The following is a 25,292-nucleotide window of genomic DNA, read 5'->3' as shown; positions in this document are numbered from 1 at the left end:
ATTTAAAGGCTCATTACATATTAAGGCTGCAGTAATAGTAAAACAGTAATATATGCAAAAAAAAAAAAACACACTCCATTCTGCATCATAAGTGCTTGCTTGCTGAACAATTTAATAAAATTTTTCTGATCATATGTACTGTATGTGTTTGAACTACATTACTATAACTACAACTACGATGTCAGAATGATACCTGATAGTTGTGAATGTTTCCTCTGTTTATGTTGATCGTTTACAGACACATTTTCATGAGACATTTGACAGGAATAAATAAATAAAAAGTTTTTTTTTTACAAAGTTATTTTTATTATGGAAGAACCTGTGCATTTACAACAACTTTCAGCATAAATATGCCATCTATTTCTATTTACAGGTCATAAATCTCTAGAATCCACTTTTCTGTTTCGCGGTGAGACTTTTTTTTGCCAACTGTCAGAAAATGTATCACTTGTTTCTAATTCTATTGTTATTTTACAGTTTCTTCAAGTACAGCACGATTGAAAAATGTGGAAAATGATCTACAGGAAGGATTCTATGGCACCATCTACTTAACAGCAAGATGTTGGTATTAATATTTCTTTTTATACATTTCTATATTACAAAAAAAATCCATGGGTAAAATGTAAAACAAAAACACAATATTAGAATACAATCTCAGTAACTGCCATATGTGATATACTGTAATTTAAAATGCAAAACAATATTTAAATGTCATTAAAACTTCTAAAGTAAAGATGGAAGCAATCCTTGATCATTTTTTAAAGAGAACATTAATGCATATGTCCAGGTTTGACTTAAGTTCTATTATCACTGCAATTTATGCAAACCAAACCAAAAAAAAGAATAAAAATAAACAGTTAAGAAAGTCTCCAGAAAGTGACTTGTGAGGTTAAGACAGCTAGAGTAAGAGCAAACCAAGCAACAAGCTCAATAGCTCTAAGACGGAAATACAAACCACACCAGTTTACACCTGTGTGCCTCGATTTCCAGTCCGAAAATACTGCCAAAGATAGTTTTAACAGTGCCAGTGCCAAATCTGGACAAAACAGTGGTTAAACATGCCTCAAATATTCTCAGGAAAGACCACTTGAAGATCCCTTTAACTAATTTTACGTGGTTAAACCTCAAATATTCTGAGCAAAGAAAACTTGAAGAGCCCTTTAACTTTACAAGAGGAGTTCATTTTATGTGCATGCGAAAAGGTAAATCTAGCGCTTCAAATAACGCGAGCACACATGTGGACGTTTGCCCGTGTCTGCGCCGGAGGCTTGTGACTGCTTTAGCTGGAGAAGAAGATACGTTCATACTCATTGAGAATGAACTCCACTATCTGGTTCTGAAATATCATGTGCATGGTGATGTTGGATGACTCCATCTCGGGTCGAAGCAGAGTCGGGCCGAACACAATCGCCACATTCTGTGGTGTCATGCGATTGTTCTCCCCGTATCGAATGACCCTGTCAGACAAAGAAAATGGGTCATGCGTTCTTAAAGTGTTTGATGGAAACATGGGAAGGTTGAAATATAAAATGGTCAAAAAAACAACAATGCATACCTGCATAAATGTCCAAAAAGGAGTTTCATGGTATCATGATTGCATGAAGGAAGAGTCCTAACAAGTTCATGAATGCAGGACAGTTTTGCGCAGTAATCAGGAATCCCTGAAAAACAGGCCACATTTTATTAATCTGATACAAATATCATTAAACACCAACTGTATCATTGATGTTCATTTGTTGTATTTTAGACCAAATATTCACAGTTCTGTCCTCAAAACGGGTGATATCGTCTGTTCAAGTTCAAAGTTATAGATTAAAAAAATCAGCTTACTGATGGCTGTGATGAAGTCATTAAAGTGGCTGAATGGAAAAAGCGGCTCAGGAAGCTCTCGGAAAAACAGCTTGAGCGCTCCAGTGATGACGTGAACGTCCTCCCACTGGCCGTCCTCAAGGTCCAGTTCCTCTGTTTCAACACAGCAGGTGCACAACCCATGAAAGCACAGCAGGGGGCGCTGCAGTCTACAGTGAATCCTTCCTTAGCCGATGAATCCTCTGCTTTCTCTCTCTATGTGAGGTTACTGATGGAATTATTGAGTTTATTACATGTAAACATGTAGTAAAAGTTTACCATGATCGGCCTTGAAGCGTAGTTTCTGAATGACAGCGAGGTTCCCGCTCACTCTGTACAGTCCATCGATGTCTAAACCTGTAAACACAGCACATCGGCACCAGTGAGTCAACTTCTATGCTGCACATAGCAAAGATAGAATTCAATATAACTCAGGGAAAAAGGTGGATTACCTCTATTTTCCACTGCTTTGATACATTTCTCCACAAAACTGGGAACTGTGCTCCTCTCTTGTGCACACAGTGTGGCCAGATTGCAGCCGAACACACTGTCTACAGGGAGCACAAACATTTTATTAGCAGTGGTTTTAATAATAATAGTTTTTGTATTAGCAGTTTTATCATCAAAGGCATTAATATTAAAGATATTAATGTAACATTTATCTAATATTAATGTATTTCTATTGTTGATATTGCAGTTTCTTTATCTCATATCTAAATCTTATCTCATTATCTATGTCTCGGACGGCTGCCTGCCAGAGTCGCTCCTCGTCGTCTTGTCTTTTTATCTACTTTTTATTCAATATTTAACTTACAAATAATTTCCTTTGGGATTAATAAAGCTGATCTTATCTTATCTTATCTTATCTTGTCATGAACCTTTTATTGTAATCTGCATTGCTTGTACAGTATAGTACCGGCATGTTTAATGTCTCAGTTATTGTGTTTTTATTGTGTTCATCTTTTTTTTATGCTGCGTTTCTGCATGAAGAATTTCCACTTATGGTACGATAAAGATCTTAACTGAACTGTGCATTTGAAAATATAAAATGTTGTCTGCTTGTGTTTAAATAGGTCTTAAACACAAACATGAGTGTTCACAGCCTGGCCGGGCGAAACTGTCACTGTCTGTGTTGATTTTCTCTTTGTACCTTTTTTCCATTTGCTTCTATTCAAATCAGCCACAGCCTGAAAAGAACTACTTTATATCATGGCTGTTTGGAATTACCCCGGATGTAGCCTTTCTCCTTGACAGACTGCAGCGTGGGGCGTTTCATGAGGAACTTCATCAGCTTGGTTCGAACCCTCTTCTGGTCCGTGTCTCCTGCAGAGCTCGATGAGTGTGTGACACTCGGCCTGGAGACTAAATATTAGCCATTTAAAATGCTTGTAAACACACCCTGATATATCGAACTGGGTCAAATTGATGCCACAGTTAAAAAAATGTTTGTTTTTTTTAAACTTACGTCTTCTTTTGTCCACGCCGCCTCCAACCTTGTCCTCTCGCTCTGTGCTGGCGATCTTCTCGTATACGTCTCCATCGTCTTCGTCTGAATGATGGTCCTGGTACTCCTGGTGGACAGAAATGAAGTAAATCAAGCAGAGGTATCTTCTTACAATGCCAAAATGAATATTTCCAATGCAGATAAACGTATTTTAAAAAAATGTATATTATTTTGTGCAGTGATCTGCTATTATTCGTTCTTGTTTCAAGACAGAAATACTGTGATGACACCTCCATTGGCTCTAAAGCTAATCAGTGTCTTTCCCGAAATGACTTGATAACCTGGAGATTTTTTTCCAATTCCATGTGGATCATTTTTACTTATCAATTACGAACGACTACAAGGACTTACCAGTTGTCGAATGGTGTCCATCAAGACTTTGTGCCAGTCACTGATGATGCTTTCTGTATCGTACTGTATCAGAAACTCCACACCGTTCTTGCCTTTTAACTGGAGGGGAGATGATGAGAAATTGAAGGTCGACGTTCATCAGACTTAATTTGGGGGCAGATAATTACATGAATCACAAACCACATTTGGATCATTCCCAGCTGGTCTCCTTTTACTCATTAACTCACAACATTTATTCTAATATTGGATATAAACACAGGATGAGATCATGTTTTAGGATTGAAATTACACACTGTATGGGCTCAGAGCTAGAAACATAAGCACACGTGTTATTTGCTTTGGATAAAAACATTCAGCGAATGCATTATGTTTTATTTGAGCATACAAACACACCTCTAAAACATTCTTTTTGCTGGATTTGTCCTTTGAGGCCCAGCCAATCGACGCTCCTCGCAGGTCCACCGTGACCTCCGGTACAATCTGATTGGTCTTGTTCTGCGCAGAGAAATAAAAAAAAACAAACTGCAGCTGTTGTTGAAACCGACGGCGCTGCATTCCAAGAAACGAGCTGTGTTAAACAAAAGCTGTGACTGTCCCTGTCAGCTTATGACCTGAGGGTGTGTCTGTGCTGTCACTCCTCATACAGGTGACACAACAGCCTGTCACGCTGCAGTTTAATGTTTCATTTCTTTTCTTCGGTGCAGAAGGTGATACCAGAGTGCAGCGTACATTGAATTAAGTTTCGGGCAATATATAGAATTTTTAAGAGGAAACACAAAAAGAAAAGTCAGTGGTTAATTCTGTCAATAAATTCTCAGTCAGTCACAACCCTCTCAGAAATGTACAGAATGCAATATTAGCAGGAATGCAGCATTCAGATGTCACAGCTTCTTATTAACGCAGGATGAGCACTTTCCTCTCATGCGAGTCTTTATGTACAAACACGTGAGTCCCTCTGTTGTCAGTACATAGTGTGTATCCTACCGAGGCCCCTGTTGCTGCAGACTTTGGGTCTTTGTGGAACGTCAGCACTCCTCCAAGAAGAACCGTCCACGTCTGGGTCCAGTTTTTCCTGAAATGAAGGAACAACCATTACAACCACAGAACAAAGCATCAGAGCTTCAGGGGGAGATGACACTCGACTCCAAACACCCCCAAACCCAAACACTGAAATCTGAGATGGTTTTGAGACACTTTAGCTCACCTGACTTTCTTGCCGTTCTCAGACACTTTTGTTTTGTTGAGGATTCCTGCTTTCTCTAAATTCTGCACCTGAAAATGTAAAAAAAAATATATATTTTAATTGTTTACACACTATTTTTAATGTTATTCTTATGTGTTAAGTGATGATATGAGGGACACACAATTCTGGTTGTGATGTTGAACACAAGCCTCACCAATAAAGCCATGAATGCATCATATTTTCAACAGCATTCACATCCAAACTTGTAAAATGTGCACTATTATCAATTCCTTATATGCTGCATATCATAAAAAGTAAAAGATAACCCACCTATGTTTTGAGTAGCAGGGAAGTTAAAGGACTTTGATTTTTTACTTTGATTAATTGATGAATTGTGAAAAAAGATGTGGCTCATTTGAGTAATATTCATCAAGAGATCAATGCAATAATTTTTCTGTTCGCATGATTAAATTACAAGACTATATTTTCTATATTTTTGTTATTGTCAACAAGTTCCATTAAAAGACCAATTCAAACAATGCGTCTCTCAATACTGTGACTGACACTCAGCCTCAAGCATGTTCACTCCTAACAAAAACATTTAAATGCTGGGCACTGCAGTTTTTAGAAAACATCACTTAAACAGGAGTAAATAGTAAAATAGACTATTTTCAGCTGTGGATTAATACACATGCTTTACTGGGTATTTACGGCAGCAGGACGGCCTCTGTGGGATTGACTCAAAATAACCCACAGTGTGTGTTCATAGTAATGAAGGAACATTTCACACAGAAGTGCAACAAGGTGACTTTGTAGTTTTTGGACCACAGCGCAGCTCTGAAGCACAGAGAAATAATAATATAATAATCAGGCAATAGTTGGTCAAACGATTTACTGATGAGGAGAAAAATGTAGAATGACACCAGTCTTAATCTTTCATGTCTTTTATATTTCTATATTTTATAATTCTAACCTTTAACATTTTCAGGTTGACATTTTGTCAGTGCCCCTCTGCTGAACAGGGTGAAGACAAATGTATTCAGCCCACTAAAGTTGTGGCGATGCACTCCACAACTATCATGACTGTTGTAAAGCAGCATGTTTTGGAACAGTGTGGCCTTTTAAATGTTTTTTTCCATCATCGTAGCTGCTATCTCTGTTTGCTCACTGCACATTTACAAGTCAAAAATCTGAGGTGAAGTGTACGGCAGCTGAACTACAGCAGGACATGACCTAAAATCCAACACCTTACAAGCCCTTTATTCCTGTTATAATCTATTCCCTATTGTACAGATAAAAATGAGAACATATACATTAAGTTAATCAAGTAGACAGGCGTAACATGCACCTCAGCAGTGGGGTCCCATCTCTAAATGTGAGACAGGAAGATTAAAATGAACATAACATTCGATGCAGGGGATGAGACGGATGCTCCTTAAGTGATCTAAAGTCACACCTTCTGCCCGTCATAGATAGACGCTGTTATCTATGCATCAAGCTCAGGTGAACGCTCAAACTAACAACCCACGTTATAGCGCAGCCACCTCGAGGTCAGATAATAGGGGTTTCTCCAGGATCTAAACCCAAAAGCCTTAAGAGAGAGACAGAACACCATTCAGATATGTTCTCAGCCTCACTTCATATATGAGCAGACTGGACACAAGCTCCACTCACGTTATGCTGAGTCTCCGGAGAGTTTCCTGTACTGGAGCTGTCACTGCTGTAGTCTGACGTGTTCCTCCTGTGAGTAGGGACGAATCTCTGAAAACCAGGGGAGCAACAGTGGAGGGAAATTTTAGGATTTCATTTAAAGTAATAACCAGAAATCACTAGATAAGATTTACATTTCTTTGTATAATGTAGACTTTCTACAGTAGCCGTGATTGTAGACAGTACTGTGTGTCCACCTCTGTGTGAGCAGTTTGTGTCTGGCCTTTTCCTGTCTCAACATGACACTGCTCCTGTGCTCAAAGCCAGGCTCATAAAGAAATGGTTTTCTCAGTTTGGTGTGGAGGAACCTGACTGGTCTGCACGCAGCCTTGACCTCAATCCCACCCAATACCTTTGGAATGAACATTATTAAGGGATCAGATTACTTTTTGGTTAAATCTGGAGAGGGAGAAATAAGCGCACATGCCTGCGCTACCCTTAAATCCTACCAGCGTTGTGCCCTTGAGCAAGATGCTTCACCCCCAGTCTAATACAAATGAGTTGTTTAATAGAAAAGAGCCTGTGTTTGTATCCAGCAGCTCCCAGGTCTGCACAGCTCTAGCCCTCCCTCTCCCTTCCTCCGCAGCACTGTCCCCAAGCTGGTACTATAAATGTGAGTGCACTTGCCTCATTAAATATGGGTTTAAAAACTTGGGAGCGCCGTTTGTTAACAGGAACTCACCCTCACGGCTTCTGTCTGACTGTTAAAGCCGGCTGACACACCCTGGATGTGTAACACAGCACGCACATGTACATGCAGGTCTGAGTGTGTGTGTGAGTGTGTACCACGTCATCCTGGGCTGAGCTGAGCTGTGCAGGTCCCATGGTGTGTCTCCAGTTCTTGATGACTGACATATTGTCTGCCTCGACGCCATTCTCCACCCTGGACTGGGCAGGAGGTACAGGGGCCTGAGGGGACCAAAACATGTATTCATTTAAATACAAGATAATGATTCTAAGAGATGGCATGACAAACTCAACGATTCACTACACTTTAAACCAGACTGACTGGATTTGTGCCCTGAATGATTCATATTCCCATCTAATGCACACGATAAACAAAGAGGAAACTGGTTTTCATTGACCCCCATGTGAAGAGTCTTTACCTCAGGCAGGTTCCACTGGGACTTGGAGCCGTCTCTCAGATAGTAGTAGGTCTGGCCGTGATCATCCACAGACTTGATCCACTGTTAAATAACAAAAATGTCTTAGTTAACTAAGAAATGTTCTGCTGCTTCAGTGGACTGGTTTGAAGGAAAAAATACTACAACTATTTAGCTCAACATATAAAAAGCCCCTCCAAGTGCACCTTTCCAACATCCAGAGTGGACTGGCAGCGTCTGATTGGCAGACAATCACGTCCACAGTGTGGAGTAGTATGCAGGATTTTAAAGGATAACTATGGTATAAGTAGAACGGAGTCTGGTGGCCTTGAAGCAAGTGATATAGCGGCTGGTTCTGGTTAAACAAAAAGGATCTCACAGGTCTACCTCTGTAGGGATCCTTTACATAATGCTGTCACACACTTAGAATAACAATCTGAGCCTGTTTGTATGTCATGATCCCAGACGATGAATCCGAATGACTTTCCAGATCCTGTAGTGCCACCATGAGGTTGACATTTCTGGTTTAGAATGAAACAACTACTGTATGGATCTCCGTGAAATCTGGTACAGAGATTCATGTCCCCTTAACAATCAACTGGAATAACTTTAGTGATCCCCTGATGTTTAATCTAGCGCTATCCTCAGGTCAGCTTTTTAAATAATTTAGTACGTTTGAGGAGAGATTGTCTGAAAGTCCCTGCCTGTGAGAGTCAAAATAATAAAACACTCTTAAAGTCTTTTGGAGGCTAAAATGAGGGCTATCTTAACTATGTTTAGGACCTTTGTGGAATTAAATTCCATCTTCCTCCATGTCCTCAGTTCTTATCAGTCAGTCCTTGGAGCTACCTGCTCTGGAGAGTATTCACTAGTGAACACCCACGTCCCGTTTTCTTCCACTGTGAGGTTCCAGCCAGACGGGGTGCTGCGGTCCAGGTTGGCCCTCGGGATGATGGTCCGGCTCACGTGACTGAGGGTGTACTCTTTAGGGAGGGTGGGAGGAGGGCCCTTGGCGAGGAGCTCGTCGTAGGCATTTGGTTGATCAGCGGCTGGGTAATCCTCTGAGGGGTAGTCCTCCTCAGGCAGAGGAGGCTGGGGGTGGAAATACAGCACACATTCAAACACACACACCTGAAACTCCAGTTAGGATATATTGTAAAGCAGTTCATTGGTTCCCAATTTACTGGCATGTTGCTCTTTGTAGCCACAAAGCCTGCTCACAAATCCTCCTCACAGGCTGCATAAGTCTATAGGTTGTGTGTAGATAAACAAATGAGCGATGTTCTCTTGTCAGATTGTTTGATATTAAAGGTTTTGGGAGTCCTGAAGAGGAAACTCTCCTGTATTTAACAAGAGAGCAAAGTAGCACAATTGGGGTTTTTTTCTTTCCCATCTTGTTTAAAAAGAATAGTTCAACATTTTATTATAACTAAAAGAGAAACTCAACACCACCCTCTCAGCTGGCTCTGTCCAAAGGTCACAAAATCTGCCTACCAGCTCCCGTAAAGCTCATTGATTAACTTCAGATTCACTTGTCTGTGTACAAACGTCAAAGTGTACAAACTGCATTTTGTGGTTTTACAGGTGGTTATGTTGACAGGACACAGTTACTTCCTGGAGTCCTCCGGAGCTTTAGAGGTGCTGGTAGGTGGATGTTGTTACCTTCGGACAGAGCCAGGTCAGCTGGTTCTCCCTGTTTAAAGTCTAAACTAACGTTAATATTTAATTCATTTAATAGTTAACATATAGACATGAGACTGGTATTGAAGTTCTGATTTAAGTCTCGGCAAGAAAACCAATAAACTATTGCTTTAATCCTTAACCACTGCAGTAATCCATTGACCTGCTACTGACACTGGCCTTTACCTCAGTTCGCTTTTTGTGTTGAAATGTTGCTACATCTCACTGAACAGTGTCAGCCGAATCATTTTCCACTGTGACCCCGATACAGAGCTCAATGACTTTACCTTGACTTTGATAAATAAGTCGCTGCATTTCCATGACCTCAAAGTAATGTTCTTTCTTGGCCCAGTAATGTTGTTCTCTAGCTCAGAAAAAAAGCCATTTGGGGGCAGAAATGGGATCACTTGTGTTGTGAAGAAAAACAGCTGAAAACCATCTGAAGTGTGAAATAATTTACTTCAAAATATTTCATTCAAGTGAAGCATCTCTGACTGTCTGGGATACTCGTGAAATTATTTCAAAGAGGACAAATGTCCCGTTCTATGTTCTTTTAAAGTTAGGGGCGTTCTGCACTGGTGCTGTGAGCTTTCCTGCTGAAAATGAGTCCTGTCTGCTATGTAGGTGCAGGAGATTTAATTCCATTAAAAGCTGACTGTATTTACAGCTTTCCCCTGGGTGAAGCTAAAACAGGAGAAAGAGAGAGGCTAAGTAGAGCAGCCAGGCCGTCCTTACCGGCCCGTCCTCGTGAAACCTGTGCACACTCATAGGCTCCATCAGAGGGGGATACGGGCTCAGCTGCTCTGGAGGCTCCCAGGATGTCTCCCCAGACATCGGGTTGTAGAAGTAGGGGCGACCGCTGGTCTCATCCACCAACTGCTCCCACTCTGAGGTCCACACAGTGGGGGAGGCGATGAATGGAGAGAGGGCAGGAGACTGAGGAGGTGAGGGGGAACAAGGCTCAGGGTCCGTGGGAGACTCTAGAAAGGGGTTGTCCCAGGTGGTGCGCCCCGTGGAGGGGTGGTAGTAGTACTCCTGTCCACTTTCTTGGTCAACGTGCACCTCCCATCCCTCTGGGTCAAGATAGGAAGGAGAGTAGGACGAAGGGGCCGAGGGGGGAGACTCAGAGATGCTTTGCCGAAGTTGTGCTACATTGACGTACAAGTCTGACCGGAGATTTTCATTCTCCACCTGTGAAAAGGCCAAAAAGCACAGATGTAAAAAACTCAAGTACAGCCACAGATGATTCTACAGAGCAAAAACTAAAACTAATGTAGGAACAGTGAGTGTGTGTGCTTTTGTAAAGACAGTGTTGCCACTTTGGTGTTCTTTTCACTTGATAAAAGCTGTGTAAAGCAGTGTTAAGTACCAGCCTTCAGCTCACTGCACTCAATATTGCTCTTAATATAGTTCGTCTTCCGCATCTTACAGAGCACCACAGCACAGGAAGTAGCCTAAAGCTGAAATAGACACACACCACAGAGGTGTTCCTCCCACAACAATGATCATTACTTAATGCCAGTATCATTTTATTGTCCACAAAAAAACCAACACAGAATAGTTTAATGCTCTTGTGTCAAAACGACGTCCAGAGTTTATGTCTGCATTAGTCTTCCTGCCAAATTAGACTAACATGCTGTTTTGCTGAAATGAGGGCTAGATTAAAATAAAAAAGAATAACTACCATACCAACGACAGCATCTGACTACAGACCAACTGCAGAGGACTAAAAAGTAGGTTAGACTTCACCACTACCATCACACGTTATCTTGCCCCAACAACGAAGCAGCTGCTTTGTTGTTGTCCTTTAATGAAATAAAGCTCGTTTCTCTATTACAAACTGCAGTTTCAGTTCCTGTCTATAAGTGGGAAGCCGCTGAAACCTCCATATCATGCTATGAGCAGAGGTCCCCATGTTTCCACTCGCTTCATGGCAGGAACATGACATGCAAATAGAGCAAATCATCACAACTAATTTGTTTAAAGAACGACAATTTGAGTGAAACTGACTGCGATGAAAGACTTTCTCTGTCCGCAGCACCCTGAATCTGTGACGCAACGAAAAGTATCCCGGACACACTTGAAATGACCCCTGTCACAATAGAGGCACTGTGATCTTTCTGTAAGTTGTCCTTTTCTCACCTGCGCTCCACTGAGACTATTATCCCTGACCGTGAGACTCCTGGGATCTACGGCGCTGTGGAGTCTTTCAAACTCCGTCATGGTGGCTCATACACTAAAGAGAGGCTGCTGTCTTTTTCACGTCGTAACTACCTCTTGTCTCTCGGCTAGCCTCAGGACCTATATTTACCAAGACCTGAGAGCTGTGTGCGTCGGTGCTGCATCTGGTTATCACTGTGCTCAATGTGCAGTGCTGTAACAGAGAGTGGTGGAAAGTAACTGAGTACATTTAATCCTCTACTGCACTTAGATGCTTAAGATTTTGAAGTACTTTACTTGATTATTACTACGTTACATTGAACAAGAACAGTGAAGATGTTCAATGCAAATCCTCTTCTTTCAAGTATTTTCTAAATCCAAGTTTTGAGCTTTCTTTTGAGGTATGAAGGTTTTATGAATGCTATCTATTTATTTATATGTTTCATATAATATGGAGCATCCGAAACTTTTCTTGGGTGCTTCTCCACTCCAAGTTCCTGGAGCGTTCCACTTGCTCCTCCCCTCAGCAAACTAATCACAGCTGAAATGCATCACTGCCGGAGCATCAGCGCAGGCATGTCACACCAGACAGCAGCAGAAAACTCAGTTATACTGAGAAATACAAAGATTAACGTGACGATGACAGGCTCAATCAGCTTTGTGGGAGATCATTAGGTGAGGGCTTGAATGTAGCGAACGTTCATTTATATGTAAAAGTCCTGCACTCCAGCTTTAAGCAAATGATTTCAACACTTCGTCCGCCACCATAAAAGCGGTTAATCCTTTAATGCCTGAACCATGAAATAATTGCCAGAAAATTCAAAGTTTTTGAAACTGGAGTGTTTATGAACCTTCTGACAAATTATTAAAAAAAAATATGTAAAAAAATGTTTTAAAGTTTTAAAAAATGTATTTAAATAATTTTTGCTACATCCGGCATTTTTGTGCAATTCATTGCTCACAGTTTGCTCATCTTAAACAAACAAAAACATAGAGAGCACAGATAAAATACAAAAAACTATCACACTGATGGTGTAGAGGTCTCAAACACTCGTGTATCAAATATGATACACTTGGCGTTAAAGGGTTAACATGAATAAAAAAGTATTAGATACCTGTGGAGGAGAGCATTTCCACATTATGGATTTGACAATCAACTGTGTGTTTTGCATCTGTCTATTCAATGTTATCACTTTGCTGACTTTGCTTCATTATTGATCTAAATATAACCATGAGGCAATCGATGTGACCAACCAGACAAGTGACCCTGAAACAGATTGATTCCAAACAACTGGCAGAGGCAGACAGAGGAAATGAAAGCGCTGTATCATTGATCTCTGAAACAGCCCCCATCCTACATGCAATGAGAGGAAAACTGTACAAAGAGATAACAATAAACATTGTAAGGCAAAGGGGTGGTAGTTTGGGACCTCTTTGAAAAAGATACCGCTGAATGCCAGCATGCAGATATATCAATCTAACTACTTGAGCACTGTACTTGTACTTTACTTGTGTTTTTTTCACTTTATGCTACTTTATAATCAACTATTTTCTACTCGACAACATTTATTAAAAATCTGTCGTTAGCATTTAGATTTTACTTACACAGACATGATATTTTGTGAACTACAACACACTTTCAAAGACTAAACCAGTTTCCTTTTTGACCTGTGACCCCTTATCAAATGGTATCCATGAGTAATAAGAAACTCCACCAGAAAGATATTTTCCCTCTAAACTTCTCTGATCATTTAAGGTCTAACAGGGTGAAATAGTTCATTATTTCGCAAAAAAAAAACAAAGATTAGAGAATAAAAATGAACACAAAATTATGTAGCAGGACATGTCACGACCTCTCAGGTTTTCCTTGTGACTGCCTGGGTTGGGAACTACTAGCATGTCTGATTTTTTAATTAAAACTAGCACCACCTCCAGCAGCTACAGCAGAACAACTGATGCATCCGAAACAACCTAATCACTCACATGGGGCATTTTTCTGCAAAAGGAGTACTTTCACTTTTCATAGAGTTTTTTGCTGACAATACTCATGTGGAAATACTTTAGACTTTACTAAAAGGATCGGAATACTTCTTCCACCACTGGTTCTGTGTCCTAGTTAGTATCTCTGCAGTGTATACGTGAACACTATCAACGTTTCTCCCACACAGTCTGCCTAAATGACAGAAAACATGTGTGTTGTCCAGACCATAAAATAAAATAGAAAACCTCTGAAGAAAAGGAACATTTTGTTTGTTTTAAAATGTTGGGTCACTCTTGTAGCTATATAGTGTATCATACATCCTGCCACTTGTTCCCGAGGTGCTCGTGTTCAGTAACTCAGTAACAAACTCATTGACAGCAGATGTCAACAAATGAAACTGGAAAATTCAAACTTAGTGAAACCCATGAACTCTGAGTCTGTCACTGCTGCTTTCACACGAGAAAGACATTATTGAGACTGAAGACATGAATGCATAAAAAGGTGTTTTTTAACGTCCAAATAAAAAAAATCTAAAACATCAAAACCGACATTCATGGCGGCTGAGCTTTTTTAAGCAACAGTTGTCAGCGGCGTCAGTTCATATTTATGCCGTTGTTCTCAGTGCATGAAAAAAATGCAGTGCAGGGATGGCGTGTTTACGCAAAGCAGGAAGCAAGACCGTTATCAAAACATATAAACATATAAAGCACATTAATTATATGATGCTGCAATAAAAAGCTGCCTTGATGTCAGCGGGATCGCCTACCTGACGGACGACCGGAAGAGTCAAGCCCTGCTTGGCCCGGTGGCTTGACCAAGCCCTGGAGTACATGTCCACCATGTTTATACCGTCCTATTTAGAGGAGCCATACATCCAGATGGACAAATGGACACCGAACTCAAGTAACTCACACATGCGGCCACGTTCACTCAACTTGTGATGGGATTGAGGCGACCACACATTCACAAACACGCCCTCACGCTCACATCCTCCTCTCGCAGCAGCTGTGACAGTTGCAGCCCAGATAGAAAGGAGAACTGTGAGCTCTGTTACAATAGCAGCAGGAAGGGACTGTGTGAGGTGTGTGTGTCTGTGCGCCTCTGTGTTTGTGTGTGCGTATGCATGAATTCCTGTGCGCAGGATAGGGGGGTAGAGGGTAACTGTCTGAGTGAGCTAAGAGCCAAAAGCAGATTGAGACAATGAAAACAAGAGGAGAGGGTGAGATAGAGGGAGCAACACAGATTTTGCAGGTCACTTCAACCTACTTCCTGCTCTCGTGACGATATGATAAAAAAAAGAGAACTATCAGCATTTTAAAGAGAACATGCCTTTTAGTTTAGGAAAGGACTCGAAAGAAGGGAAAGAACAAGATACAGAGCTAAAACACGATGATGTTTTCTGCTACATGTGCTGCTACATGTGCTCCAAGGTGTACAGTATTCATCCTGTTAATAATAGCTCACTCAGCCAATAATGAGAGAAAAGGGGAAGCAATAATTTCCCACATTAATATAAAAGAGCTGCTATTGTCTCTGATGAGACATCTTGTTGTTTAAACCGGGGTGAATGCTAGAGACAGGAAGTCTGGCTCAAGGGCCAATTGTTCAATCAACACTTCCTTCTACATGGCACAACATTAGCCCGTCCACAGACAGCAGGCAGAGCAATTTGTGGCTAGAGGTTTTCAGGGCTAGGGTTAATCTCAAACTAGGTTTGAAGCTACTGGGTAACTCTTGGGGTTTTACTGCCACATCTATGCTTCACAATCACTTTCTACGTTCAGTGGCTGTGTTGTATCATGGTTTGGTTCAGTGTTTCCTGCAACATCCAAAACATTTTACATTAGTGCCTGGATAGGACTTAGTTTGCCATTCAAATGTGCAGAGGGAAAACCACAAAAAGGTCATCCTGTTGTGTCTAATTTGTCGATATGTGTGTAACTCTGGTGAAGGACACCTTCCACACGTCACTGCAGTGTTTCGTCTGCTACAGTTTGCATTTAGCTTATTTTACCTGTAAGACACAAACGGCTGTTCGTAACTCCTTGAACAATGTTTTCAAGCATGATTCAGGGTCAAAATCCTTGAGCACAGAGCAGACAACTCTCTTCCCTCAGCAATGCATGAAGCAGCAATCTGCTTGATTACTTAACCACATTAGCACTCATCCAATCAAACAATGAAGTACCAAATTGGGGCCCAAATCACGCCACAAAGCACACAGTCAAGCTATTGAATCCATCTGGCTCCACCTCCTCTTACATCACACTCCTCATGGCCCAGAATCCAGGATAACTCCAGAAAAGCCCAATGTGGAATCCATCAGCTTATCATGTTTTTATCTTTGCAATTCGGGCCAAGTCTGCATGCCAGCATACAAAACCTGCTGATGTTGCTTGTTCATGGGAGATTTCTCCCACTCTTGCTCTGTATACGAAGTGTCTTCTGTGTAGGAGGGGAAATATTTTAGTACCAGTTGTTGCAATGCTCCCTGATGTAAGTGTAAATGGAAATTTTGCAAAGATGCCACTTTCACCTTTAGTTGCAGTTGCAAGTAAACACCAACAGCCAGCATGCAAGCAAACTGAAAACTGTCTCAAAGGTTCAGGACTTGAGCTGTGGGTTTTGATTCTGCTCTGCACTAATAAAAGGTGGGATGTACTGAACGATGGGATTGCTGTCATCAAGCACGTCATTGCAACTTTACAAAAACATTTTACAAATAGTAATGACACAAAAGACACTCCCGTGCATGTGACTCATGCAGCTACTGACAAAGACCAGCTGTGGCTTTTTTTAGATTATCTTCCCATTTTTTCACAGATCAATATTGCAAGATGTCTACGAGGCTCTTGAGTTGATGAAAGACTGAGCACAAACCTAGAAATATGCAGACTTTCTGCATTGTCTGCATGCTGTATGTGAGCTCTATTTCATAGTCCTGAACCCAATAATCATATTGTTTCTAGACATATTTCTGAAACATTCTCTACTGTGTGCCTTGGGCCCACTTTGTGCCTCTTATGTATCGCCATTAGAGCATTGTACATCAGTTTTTCTGAAAAATAAACACCCAACGATGTTTAAAAAACCTGGTTTGTTTAACACTTCGACCATCTGTTTTGAAGATATTTCCAGAATGGTACTCTTCAAACTATCTTGGATGAAAAAACATCAATCTATCTGCATCTATCTATTATTTTAAGATAACAACCAGTTTTCCAACTTCTGTCTGTATTTCCTAAAAGATAGTAGCCAAAAATGACAAGCTCAATTTGTAAAAATCTATTTTTGGTATATATTGATATTTCTTTCCAGTCATTTTTCATTTTAATAGTTGTGTTTAACAGATGAGTAAAGGACATACGTCATATTTGGCCACTTGATTTAGAAAACAAAATTGGGAAATGGTTTTTAAATGGTTTGAGGAGTGTTAAAGGATCCTGTAAATACCTTCAGAACAACCACAACTTGTGTTAAACGACCTCCTGCACTTTTCAGCTTGGCTCTGTGACTTGAACGTGATGTTATTTATGAGCACAAACCCTCTACCGTCACATCATATATGAGGTGCATACAGAACATACAGTTCCACTGAAAAAGGTGCACAAACCAGTGTGACATGCAGGCTGCTCGTAAAAGCTCAAACTGAGCCTAGACTGTATTATCGTGCTCTTGCGAGCTTTCTGGATACATAGCAAGAGGCTCCGCTGTTCCCAGCAGTTCAGGCAGCATGACCAACGAATGGTGGTGGTGAAAGGTGCTCCCTGACCAGGAAGTGAAAGCCACATGCACCTGTTCTTAAGTGCCTGATGGACACATGCACAGAGAGCTCTGATGTCACACTGTCACACGACCTGTCGGAGCAGTTTTTTGGCATTTGATTCTGTCTGTTTCTCTGAGCAGCAGGAATTACTGCGCTCTTGTAGGTGAGGTGCTCTCGATGAAGCTGCAGTTCCTCTGAAAACGTGGAAGAACGGGCTCTTCCCTTTTTAATGACAAAATCTCACATTGACACAAGAGGACAAAACACTGGGTCACTTTAGTTTTAGCTGCCAAAGATCAATGGGACGTTGGACCTCTTGTGACAATTATCCAAACAAAGTGATAAAGATCCATTTGACAAGCCGTGTTCAATAGTCATCATGGACGTTAAGGGAGGTTCTTGCAACAGACAGACACACTGGTACCATTAATCTACAGCATAATGTAAAGACCCCACATAAGCATAACAAAAAGAGGGGCACAGCCGTGAATATGCATTCAAGGAGCAAGTAGTAATGCCTTTCTGTTAAATCTAACTGGATTTGTCATCCGCTCACCAAACTTAACATCCCAGCTGAGACCAAAGAACAGCCTTCATACCCTCGATATTAAGTGACCTACATTTGTGCTAATTGCAAGTCCTGCACATTACATATGCGCACACACGCCAACTGCATGGCAGGGCTGGCACTAAGAGCTCTAAAGCCCTGCTTGTTGGGAGTCAGGCCAGACCCCCTCACATCACCATGGAGATGGCCCTCCATTGTGGGGTGAGAATAAATGCACTTGAGGGGTCCTGGCACGTCCACAGTGCTGTTACAAGCATGGGGCTCATTTAGAAGTAGAAACACAAATTATGAAGAGTATTGTTACAAAAGAAATGCAGGAACTCCTACAAGTGTAACCAAAGTCATGCAAACTCCCCAGTAAAGAATGAAACTGCTGGTAATTACTGCGCTATGATGCACACACAGTCACTGGATACACTGGGAGAGGCTGCAGCCATTACATGAGTCAAAGTGTCTCACAGCTGAGCAGAAACCTTATCAAACACTGTCTCCTTCACAAGCTGACGCGTAACCTTGCAACAGGTGCAAAACCAAACTTACCTGAAACTACACTGTTTTGTCGTCTACATTCAACAAAGCACATCCAACAGGGCAGCAGGCTACGGGTTAAATATTGGCAGATGGTTCATCGTTTCCCTGCGGTGCGGTTAATCATAATTCCCAGGATCGTCCCCGGCGCTGGGGAAAGCAGGTAGCAGCTGGGGGTGGTTTGGGAGTGGCTGGCAGCTTTGGGCTTTAACTCCTTCCTCTCCTCAGAAGAAGCCGCCCAGCCGACAGGACCTGTTTGTTACCTGTTCTCCACTTACATAATGGCCTTTACGCAGCGTTTTTTACGAGCCCCAAAGTCGCCAAACTCTCCAACTCCTCCAATTTAAAGCCGATTCACACGCTCCTGCCCTCCAGCTCCTGCTAAACAACTCACCACATCAACTCAGCTGCAGTTAAATCGACATTTAAACCGTACACACCCGCTAAAAGTGACTCCACAGCAGCAGAAACTTTCGCTGACCAAAACTGGGACCTTGAATCAGCTGCTATTGCTGCGGTATTCAAGAAACACCTCTTTTGGCCCATTGAGATGGGCACGGAGGGGACGGACGGCCATTCATATGCTGATGAGCTGGCACAGATACTGTGAACTCAACCAGCACGGTATTCCAACTCAGGACCCTCACTGCAAAAAGAGAGTGTCAAATTCAACAAAGGATTCAAGCTTAAGATCAATGAAATCTAATCAAATCAATCAGGACCAATCAGCGCTGCAAAGTAACCAAGTAGATTTACTTAAATGCTGCATTTAAATAAAGGGGAACCCATCAGAGTTTGTTGATAAGTCTTTGCAGCATTTTGTGATAGGCAAATTTGTATAAACCCTTGTGTGGCTCCAGGGGGAGTGGCCAGCATTGCCTCGAGTGATGTCACCCGAGTCAGCGTGTCTGAGGACTACAAATTTGAAAATAGTAGGGAAAAAAATCCAGAGGTGTGGAGCGAGAGCGAAGAGAGGTTACCAGACCTCCATAGACGGCTAGTCAGATCTACTTGAGTTTAAGGATTGAAGGCTCAACACACCAAATCAATTGAGCTCTCAGTTATCCTAATGCATTATGGGTAATGTAGGAGCTAGGTTTTGACAAGGATGACGAATGTGTGGAATACAAAAGATTTTATTTCTCTTCTCTTACTGTTTATTGCGTCAATGTTATAGGAATGCAATGCTAAATCAGTGGTGCTTGTACTTGACTATAGTAGCTCCATGTTGCTCTTTATACTATATATATATATATATATATATATATATATATATATATATATATATATATATATATATATATATATATATACACACACACACACACGCACACACACATATATATATATATATATATATATATATATATATATATATATATATATATATATATATATATATATACACTACTACTGAGGGAGGCCATTTGTTTCCACACTACATGCATTTGACAGCATTAATTACTTCCAGACTAACATTTTGTGAACGAAACATATGATGCATTTTTTATAGATTAAAGTACCCAATCGGATAAAGTAGTTAAATGAAGCCCCAACTTGACCAACTACAACAGTAATACGGACATTATTGCATCATTAATAATCCAATAATATAATATATGTTAGTATAACACTCAGTGGGGACGTTATCCTAAATTATGAGCACTTTTATTTGTAATATTTTAAATACATTTAGCCAACTTCAGAACAATTAACTGATTTAAGTACTTAAATAGTAAATAGCCGTATGGTGTTTCTATCCAAAGCACTTTACACTGTGTTTCTCATTCACCCACTCTCACACTGATGGCCTGGCCTTGCCTTTAGACTCAGGGACACTATAAAATGTGGACAGGGGATCAAACTACCAACCCTGTGATTAGGGGATGACCTGCTCTACCGCTGCCATAGTGACAGTTTAAAAGCGTAACTAATCCAACTGGTCCTGATTCAGTTTTCACAAATTTCTTCAAACGACTGTCACTATGTTGAAACCCGGCAGATGACTCAACTAAAAGTATTTAAGCCTCAACTTTAAGGAACAGATCATTTAAAGTCATCATCCCTCAAATGACACCAGAACTTTTTTTTACTCCACTACATTTATCTGACAGCTGTACTTAAGATTTTACACAGAAAACATGTGCCGTGTTTACAAAGTGATACCTTATTAATGATTACTACCCAACATATGAACGAACTTTAACACTTTAACCAACCACAACATTAAAATGCTGCTTCAGTGCATCACCTCTGAATATGGTGCCTTCTTATATTTTTGTTGCTGATTGTTCTGCTCTTTGTCCCAAGTTGTGAATGAATGAATTCTTTTATATATATATATATATATATATATAATATCACACGTGTATTTATATACAGAGCGGTCAAAGTTTCCACCAACTTTAAAATACAAGCAACCCCATAGTTGTAAACAAAACAAGCCCTCTAGATGATGTCCTGTTCTCCTGAAAACAGGAAGTGGAATAATTAAAGCAATATGTGACTTTCAGTTTAGGTGAGACTTCCACTACGCTGCAGCACTGCGCACGACAGCACTTTTGAAAATTGCAAATAATTTTTTAATTCGATATAAAATGATATTTTCCTGATGATCGGTGTCAAAAAAAAAGAAGCTTTGATTCAATGTAAAACAATAAACATGGCGGCCTCACTCTGTACATAATGAAACGACGCCCTCTCCTGGCTGTGAGGCCACAATGACACCTTTGGATCACATGCTCCACATCACACAGGATGATGAACAGAAACACTGATAAAACTAATACTGGATGAACAACGTACCTGCTCAGTAGGAGGTGCATCTGTAGAAGAAGTTGATGCTGCAGTCGGACTCAAACTCCGCTGCTCAAAGAATAATTTGTCATCTGAAGCGACAGGAACAGGTGGCTCAGAAACTGGGTCAAACTCTGGGATGTTCAGCTCTGGTATGGTGTCATATATGGGTAAATCAGGGGGCGAAGGAAAGTCTGTATCCTCTCCGAGTAGAAAAGTCTGTCGCTGGTCGACTTTATCGTCCCGCAGCGGCTGTTGTTGTCTGTTTCTCAGCTTCGGGGCAGGGTGAGGTTTTGCATACAGCTGCAGGCCGTCATCAGGCCTCAGAGCTGCTGAGGGACTCAAAAACCCTCCTGTGGACTTGTGTGTTTCTATATTAACCAGTGAGTGTGCAAAGCTGCTGGTGCTCTGTCCTTCCCTCTGAATCTCACATGGCTTCACATCTGGTACTTCCTCACAGAAACCAAAAGTGGAGAACCGGCAGGTCCCTCTTGATCCACCCTGAGTGGACGCACGGACCACCGCCACCCGTGTGGTTACATGAGCCATTTCCACTGGGCCGCTGTTAACCGCACACTCAGGTGAATCCAGCTTATCAGGAGCGGGGAAGTCTTCAGGGAGCGCCGGCAGCTCCTTCACATACTGTGCGGGCACATAAAAGGGTCTGCTGTGCTGGTCTTTGCGGACGTGCCACCAGTGCTCATTGGTCTTGGAGACCAGGACGTAACTTTCATTAGGCTTGATGGACACGAGGCGGCCGTCCTTCGCCGTGTACTCAAAGCCAAACTGCACGGACACGAGCTCCATGCTCCACGTGGCCTCCGCGTCACTGTGGATGCAGCGTCAGCATCTTGGGGCTGTAAATAAAGGAAATGTGAGGTTGGTGTGGTTGTTCATAAAGTAGCCAGCGCACACTCAGCGGTCAGTCAGCTGACACACACTGCCACCAGGAGTTTGACCTCTCTTAACCCTGGTCCCCTGGTGGTGGTGGAGTCCTGGACGGACTACGAGACAACAGCTCCGACCCCCCTCACATAGCAGCAGGACTGAATATTAATCTTCCTGCTCGTTTTGTGGTGTTTTTGTATCTTTTTGTAGTAGTTTTGTGTCTCTGTGATTGTTCTGGTCACTTTGTGCGTCTTTTTTGGACATTTTGCATTCATTTATTGATGTTTTGCAAGTCTTTGGAGTCGTTTTTTGGTTGTTTTGTGTCTCTTTACAATCATTTTCCCTCTCTGCTGTAGTTGTTTAGCATCTGTTTACTGTCATTTTGTGCGTCTTTGAAGTCATCTTATGTTTCTGCGTTGTAGTTTTGTGTCTTCCTGGCCAATTTGTGTCTCTTTGTAGTGTTTGTGCATCACTTTGTAGTAGGTTTATGTCTCTATTGTCCTTTAGCTTCTCCTGGTAGTCAGTTTGTGGATGTTTTGCTCCTCATTGTAGTTATTTTGTGTCTCTTTCTGGTCATTTTGTGTCTTTCTGGTCATTTTGTACGTCTTTGCTGTTGTTTTGCATCTCTCCAAATTTACTTTTGGGGTTATTTTGCGTCTCTTCTAATCATCTGCCTCTCTCTTGGTTTTGTTTTGTCCGTTTATTGTTATTTTGTCATTGTGTGTCTCTCTGTAGCTGTTTTACGTCTCTTGGTGGTTGTTATTTTTTCTTCTGTTTGTAGTTATTTGATTGACTTTCCAACAAGAAATGCTAACACTCACTTAAAACCTGAGGCTGTTGCCCCCTTGACCTCTTCAGCCCCTGTGCCTTTGCTCAGTGTTCCCCTCCATTAATCCATTAATCCATTAATCCATTCGTCGTTAGTGTTTTGCATTATTATCAGAATGAGTTACAAGAAAGTCTGATGCATTTAAGGACTGAGAGTATGAATAAACTGTGGCAGAGGTAAAAGCCTCTACTTCTGTGCACAGGAAAAGACAGAAAGTTGCTTCCATTTGCTGCAAAACAAAACTTGCAGATCACTGGTGCAGCAGATTGAAGCTGCTCAGCCACAAAACAGGAAACCTGCACCAACCTGGGCTCCGCGTCAGTCCGACGTCACCTCGCAATCTCAGTTTGTCTTATCGGCCGTCGTTTTATTTACAGAATGTCGTTGTCTCCTACAGCACAGGTGATACACAAAAAACACAGCAAGATATCACAGTTAGCAGCTACTTCATGAGCAAAAGGTACAATTTTATGTCTTGTTGTAGCCATATTGTTAAAAATGACATTTTATTCTGTGACTTAAACATGTAGAAGTTGCATTTGCATTGTAAAATTTATAGAAAAATACCAAATAAAATGAATAAATAAATAAAATGTTAACCAAAATGGGAAAAATGACTTTACTGGGCTCTGTGACACATTCCCAAGTTAGTTTTAACTCACAGTGTCATGTTGAATTTGTTAATCCAGTGTAATTTGACAAAAGAAAAGTCAGCGTGACTTAAATGAATTAGAACACACTTTTAAGCTAAAGACAGAACTCGTGTCCTGGATTTGACACCCTGACGCTTCACTGTGGGGTAATAGTTTGTCTACTTGCCTGATTTTGTATCCAAAGAATTCCCCGTCACCGTCTCTCTCTCTCGTATCCACAGAGTCATGGGGCTCAAACTGCTGCTGGTGTGTGCTGCTTCACCTCGCCTACCTCACACACACACACACACACACACACACACACACACACACACAGTATTTCCTGTTCTGTTTGAGTGTGTGTTTCTTTACCGAAAGAGGCAACCGATGATACATTACAGCGCCGAAGCCACGAGAAATGGGAAGTCTTACTTTAAAAGTACTTCCCAATATATTCTTGACATTTGTGCGTTTTTTTTTTTGGTTTTTTTTTATGGTGCCTCTGACACAGGGTGGGCTGGAAAATGTGGCAAGACGGTGACACAGAAATGTTTTTAAAAAAATAGGGCTAAAGTTAACTTCATGTTAAGATACAAAGTCATCATTTTTACTTATTTATGCGCACGATTTAGGGCACACAAACAAGCACAAGACAGCATTTATGACTGAATATAAGACGATGCCGTTATGACTGTAAAAAATGTTGCGAAAACACCAGGAGCTCTATTTTTTTTTTACTGCTGAGCAGGATTTCACCATATTTGGCACATACTCATGTCGTCTCCTGGGTTTCCAGGTCAAATAACAATCAAAGACAGAAGCTCTTGATGTATATGCACAGAGTGTTGATATATTATTATCATTAATAATAATAATCAGATACTTTATATCCAGCAGAACACGAGCCAGAGGAGTTTAGACTCAATCTTGAGTATTCTTGTTGTCAGAAAATTAAATTTACTGCATATTAGAAGAAATTTTTTTTTACTACAGCATGATACTTGCAATATCCTGTGCAATACACATATTTATATGTCTTCTCACATTTCTATACACGTTATCTATTCTTATGTTTGTCACATCCCTTGTTTTAACACCATTTCTGTTGCTGACACTCTGTTTCTGCACTTTTTTCTCTCTGCTCAGTTGCTGTGATGGGAATTTCCCCCAGATAAATAAAGTCTTATGTGATCTCACCACGTTTAACTGCTCAATGACAGTGTGGTATTCTGTAGTGACATCTAAGGTACCACAGGGAATCCAGCATTTAGATATGCAAGATCTTTCTAATCTCATTACTATGTCTTATTATGTTGGTGATCTCTTTGGGTTTGTTGTTTGACAGTGAAAGGAAGCCCCGCACTAGGCAGGGCATCAAAAAATTAATTGGAACTCATGTTGTTCCTCTCCACGGAAATCTTTAGTAAAAGGCGAAAGATTTATACGATCTGAAGAGAAACATGAGTGTACTGACCCTTTAGTGGATCACTGAGACGAGTGATTATCAGACCTACACTTTACAGTGACGGTGGCGTTGCGCTGATATAACTCCCTATTTTTTGTAGTGTATGGTCTATTCATATGGTTAAGTAATTATTTTGAATATTTATTATTTGGACAAAATAACTTTAATTTAAACGATAACTTTAACGGGTATTTGAAGAATCGCGCGCTGTGCATGATGGGTAGCGGTACGTCGATGCCGGTTACATGCCGGGTTTTTTTGCTGTTTTGCTGGCCCTTGAGGTCAGCATGATGAGAGTGA

General features: G+C 41.1%; 2 protein-coding genes and 1 non-coding gene across 4 annotated transcripts in view; all 3 read right to left on the bottom strand.

Annotated features, from left to right (window-relative positions):
• mfsd13a (major facilitator superfamily domain containing 13A) overlaps positions 1-25,292 on the bottom strand; it is a 162,694-nt gene that overhangs the window by 127,271 nt on the left and 10,131 nt on the right. The window lies entirely within an intron of this gene.
• Positions 449-22,000, bottom strand: arhgap27 (Rho GTPase activating protein 27). Its single transcript, XM_070851524.1, has 17 exons — positions 21,188-22,000; positions 10,115-10,570; positions 8,549-8,791; positions 7,703-7,783; positions 7,383-7,505; positions 6,561-6,647; positions 4,908-4,975; positions 4,688-4,775; positions 4,097-4,198; positions 3,704-3,802; positions 3,314-3,419; positions 3,076-3,210; positions 2,301-2,399; positions 2,128-2,205; positions 1,831-1,962; positions 1,556-1,661; positions 449-1,457 (listed from the first exon to the last, which is right to left on the bottom strand). The coding sequence occupies exons 1-17, from the start codon at positions 21,983-21,985 to the stop codon at positions 1,280-1,282; spliced, it is 2,979 nt and encodes a 992-aa protein (XP_070707625.1). The 5' UTR covers positions 21,986-22,000; the 3' UTR covers positions 449-1,279.
• On the bottom strand, positions 24,881-24,995 carry LOC139220438 (U5 spliceosomal RNA). Its single transcript, XR_011585787.1, has one exon. It is a non-coding gene; the product is annotated as a U5 spliceosomal RNA (small nuclear RNA).

This window comes from Pempheris klunzingeri, chromosome 20, assembly GCF_042242105.1.
Source record: "Pempheris klunzingeri isolate RE-2024b chromosome 20, fPemKlu1.hap1, whole genome shotgun sequence".
NCBI classification, from domain to species: Eukaryota; Metazoa; Chordata; class Actinopteri; order Acropomatiformes; family Pempheridae; genus Pempheris; species Pempheris klunzingeri.
The sequence above is the reverse complement of the archived record's forward strand: the minus strand, read 5'-3'. Positions and strand labels throughout refer to the sequence as shown.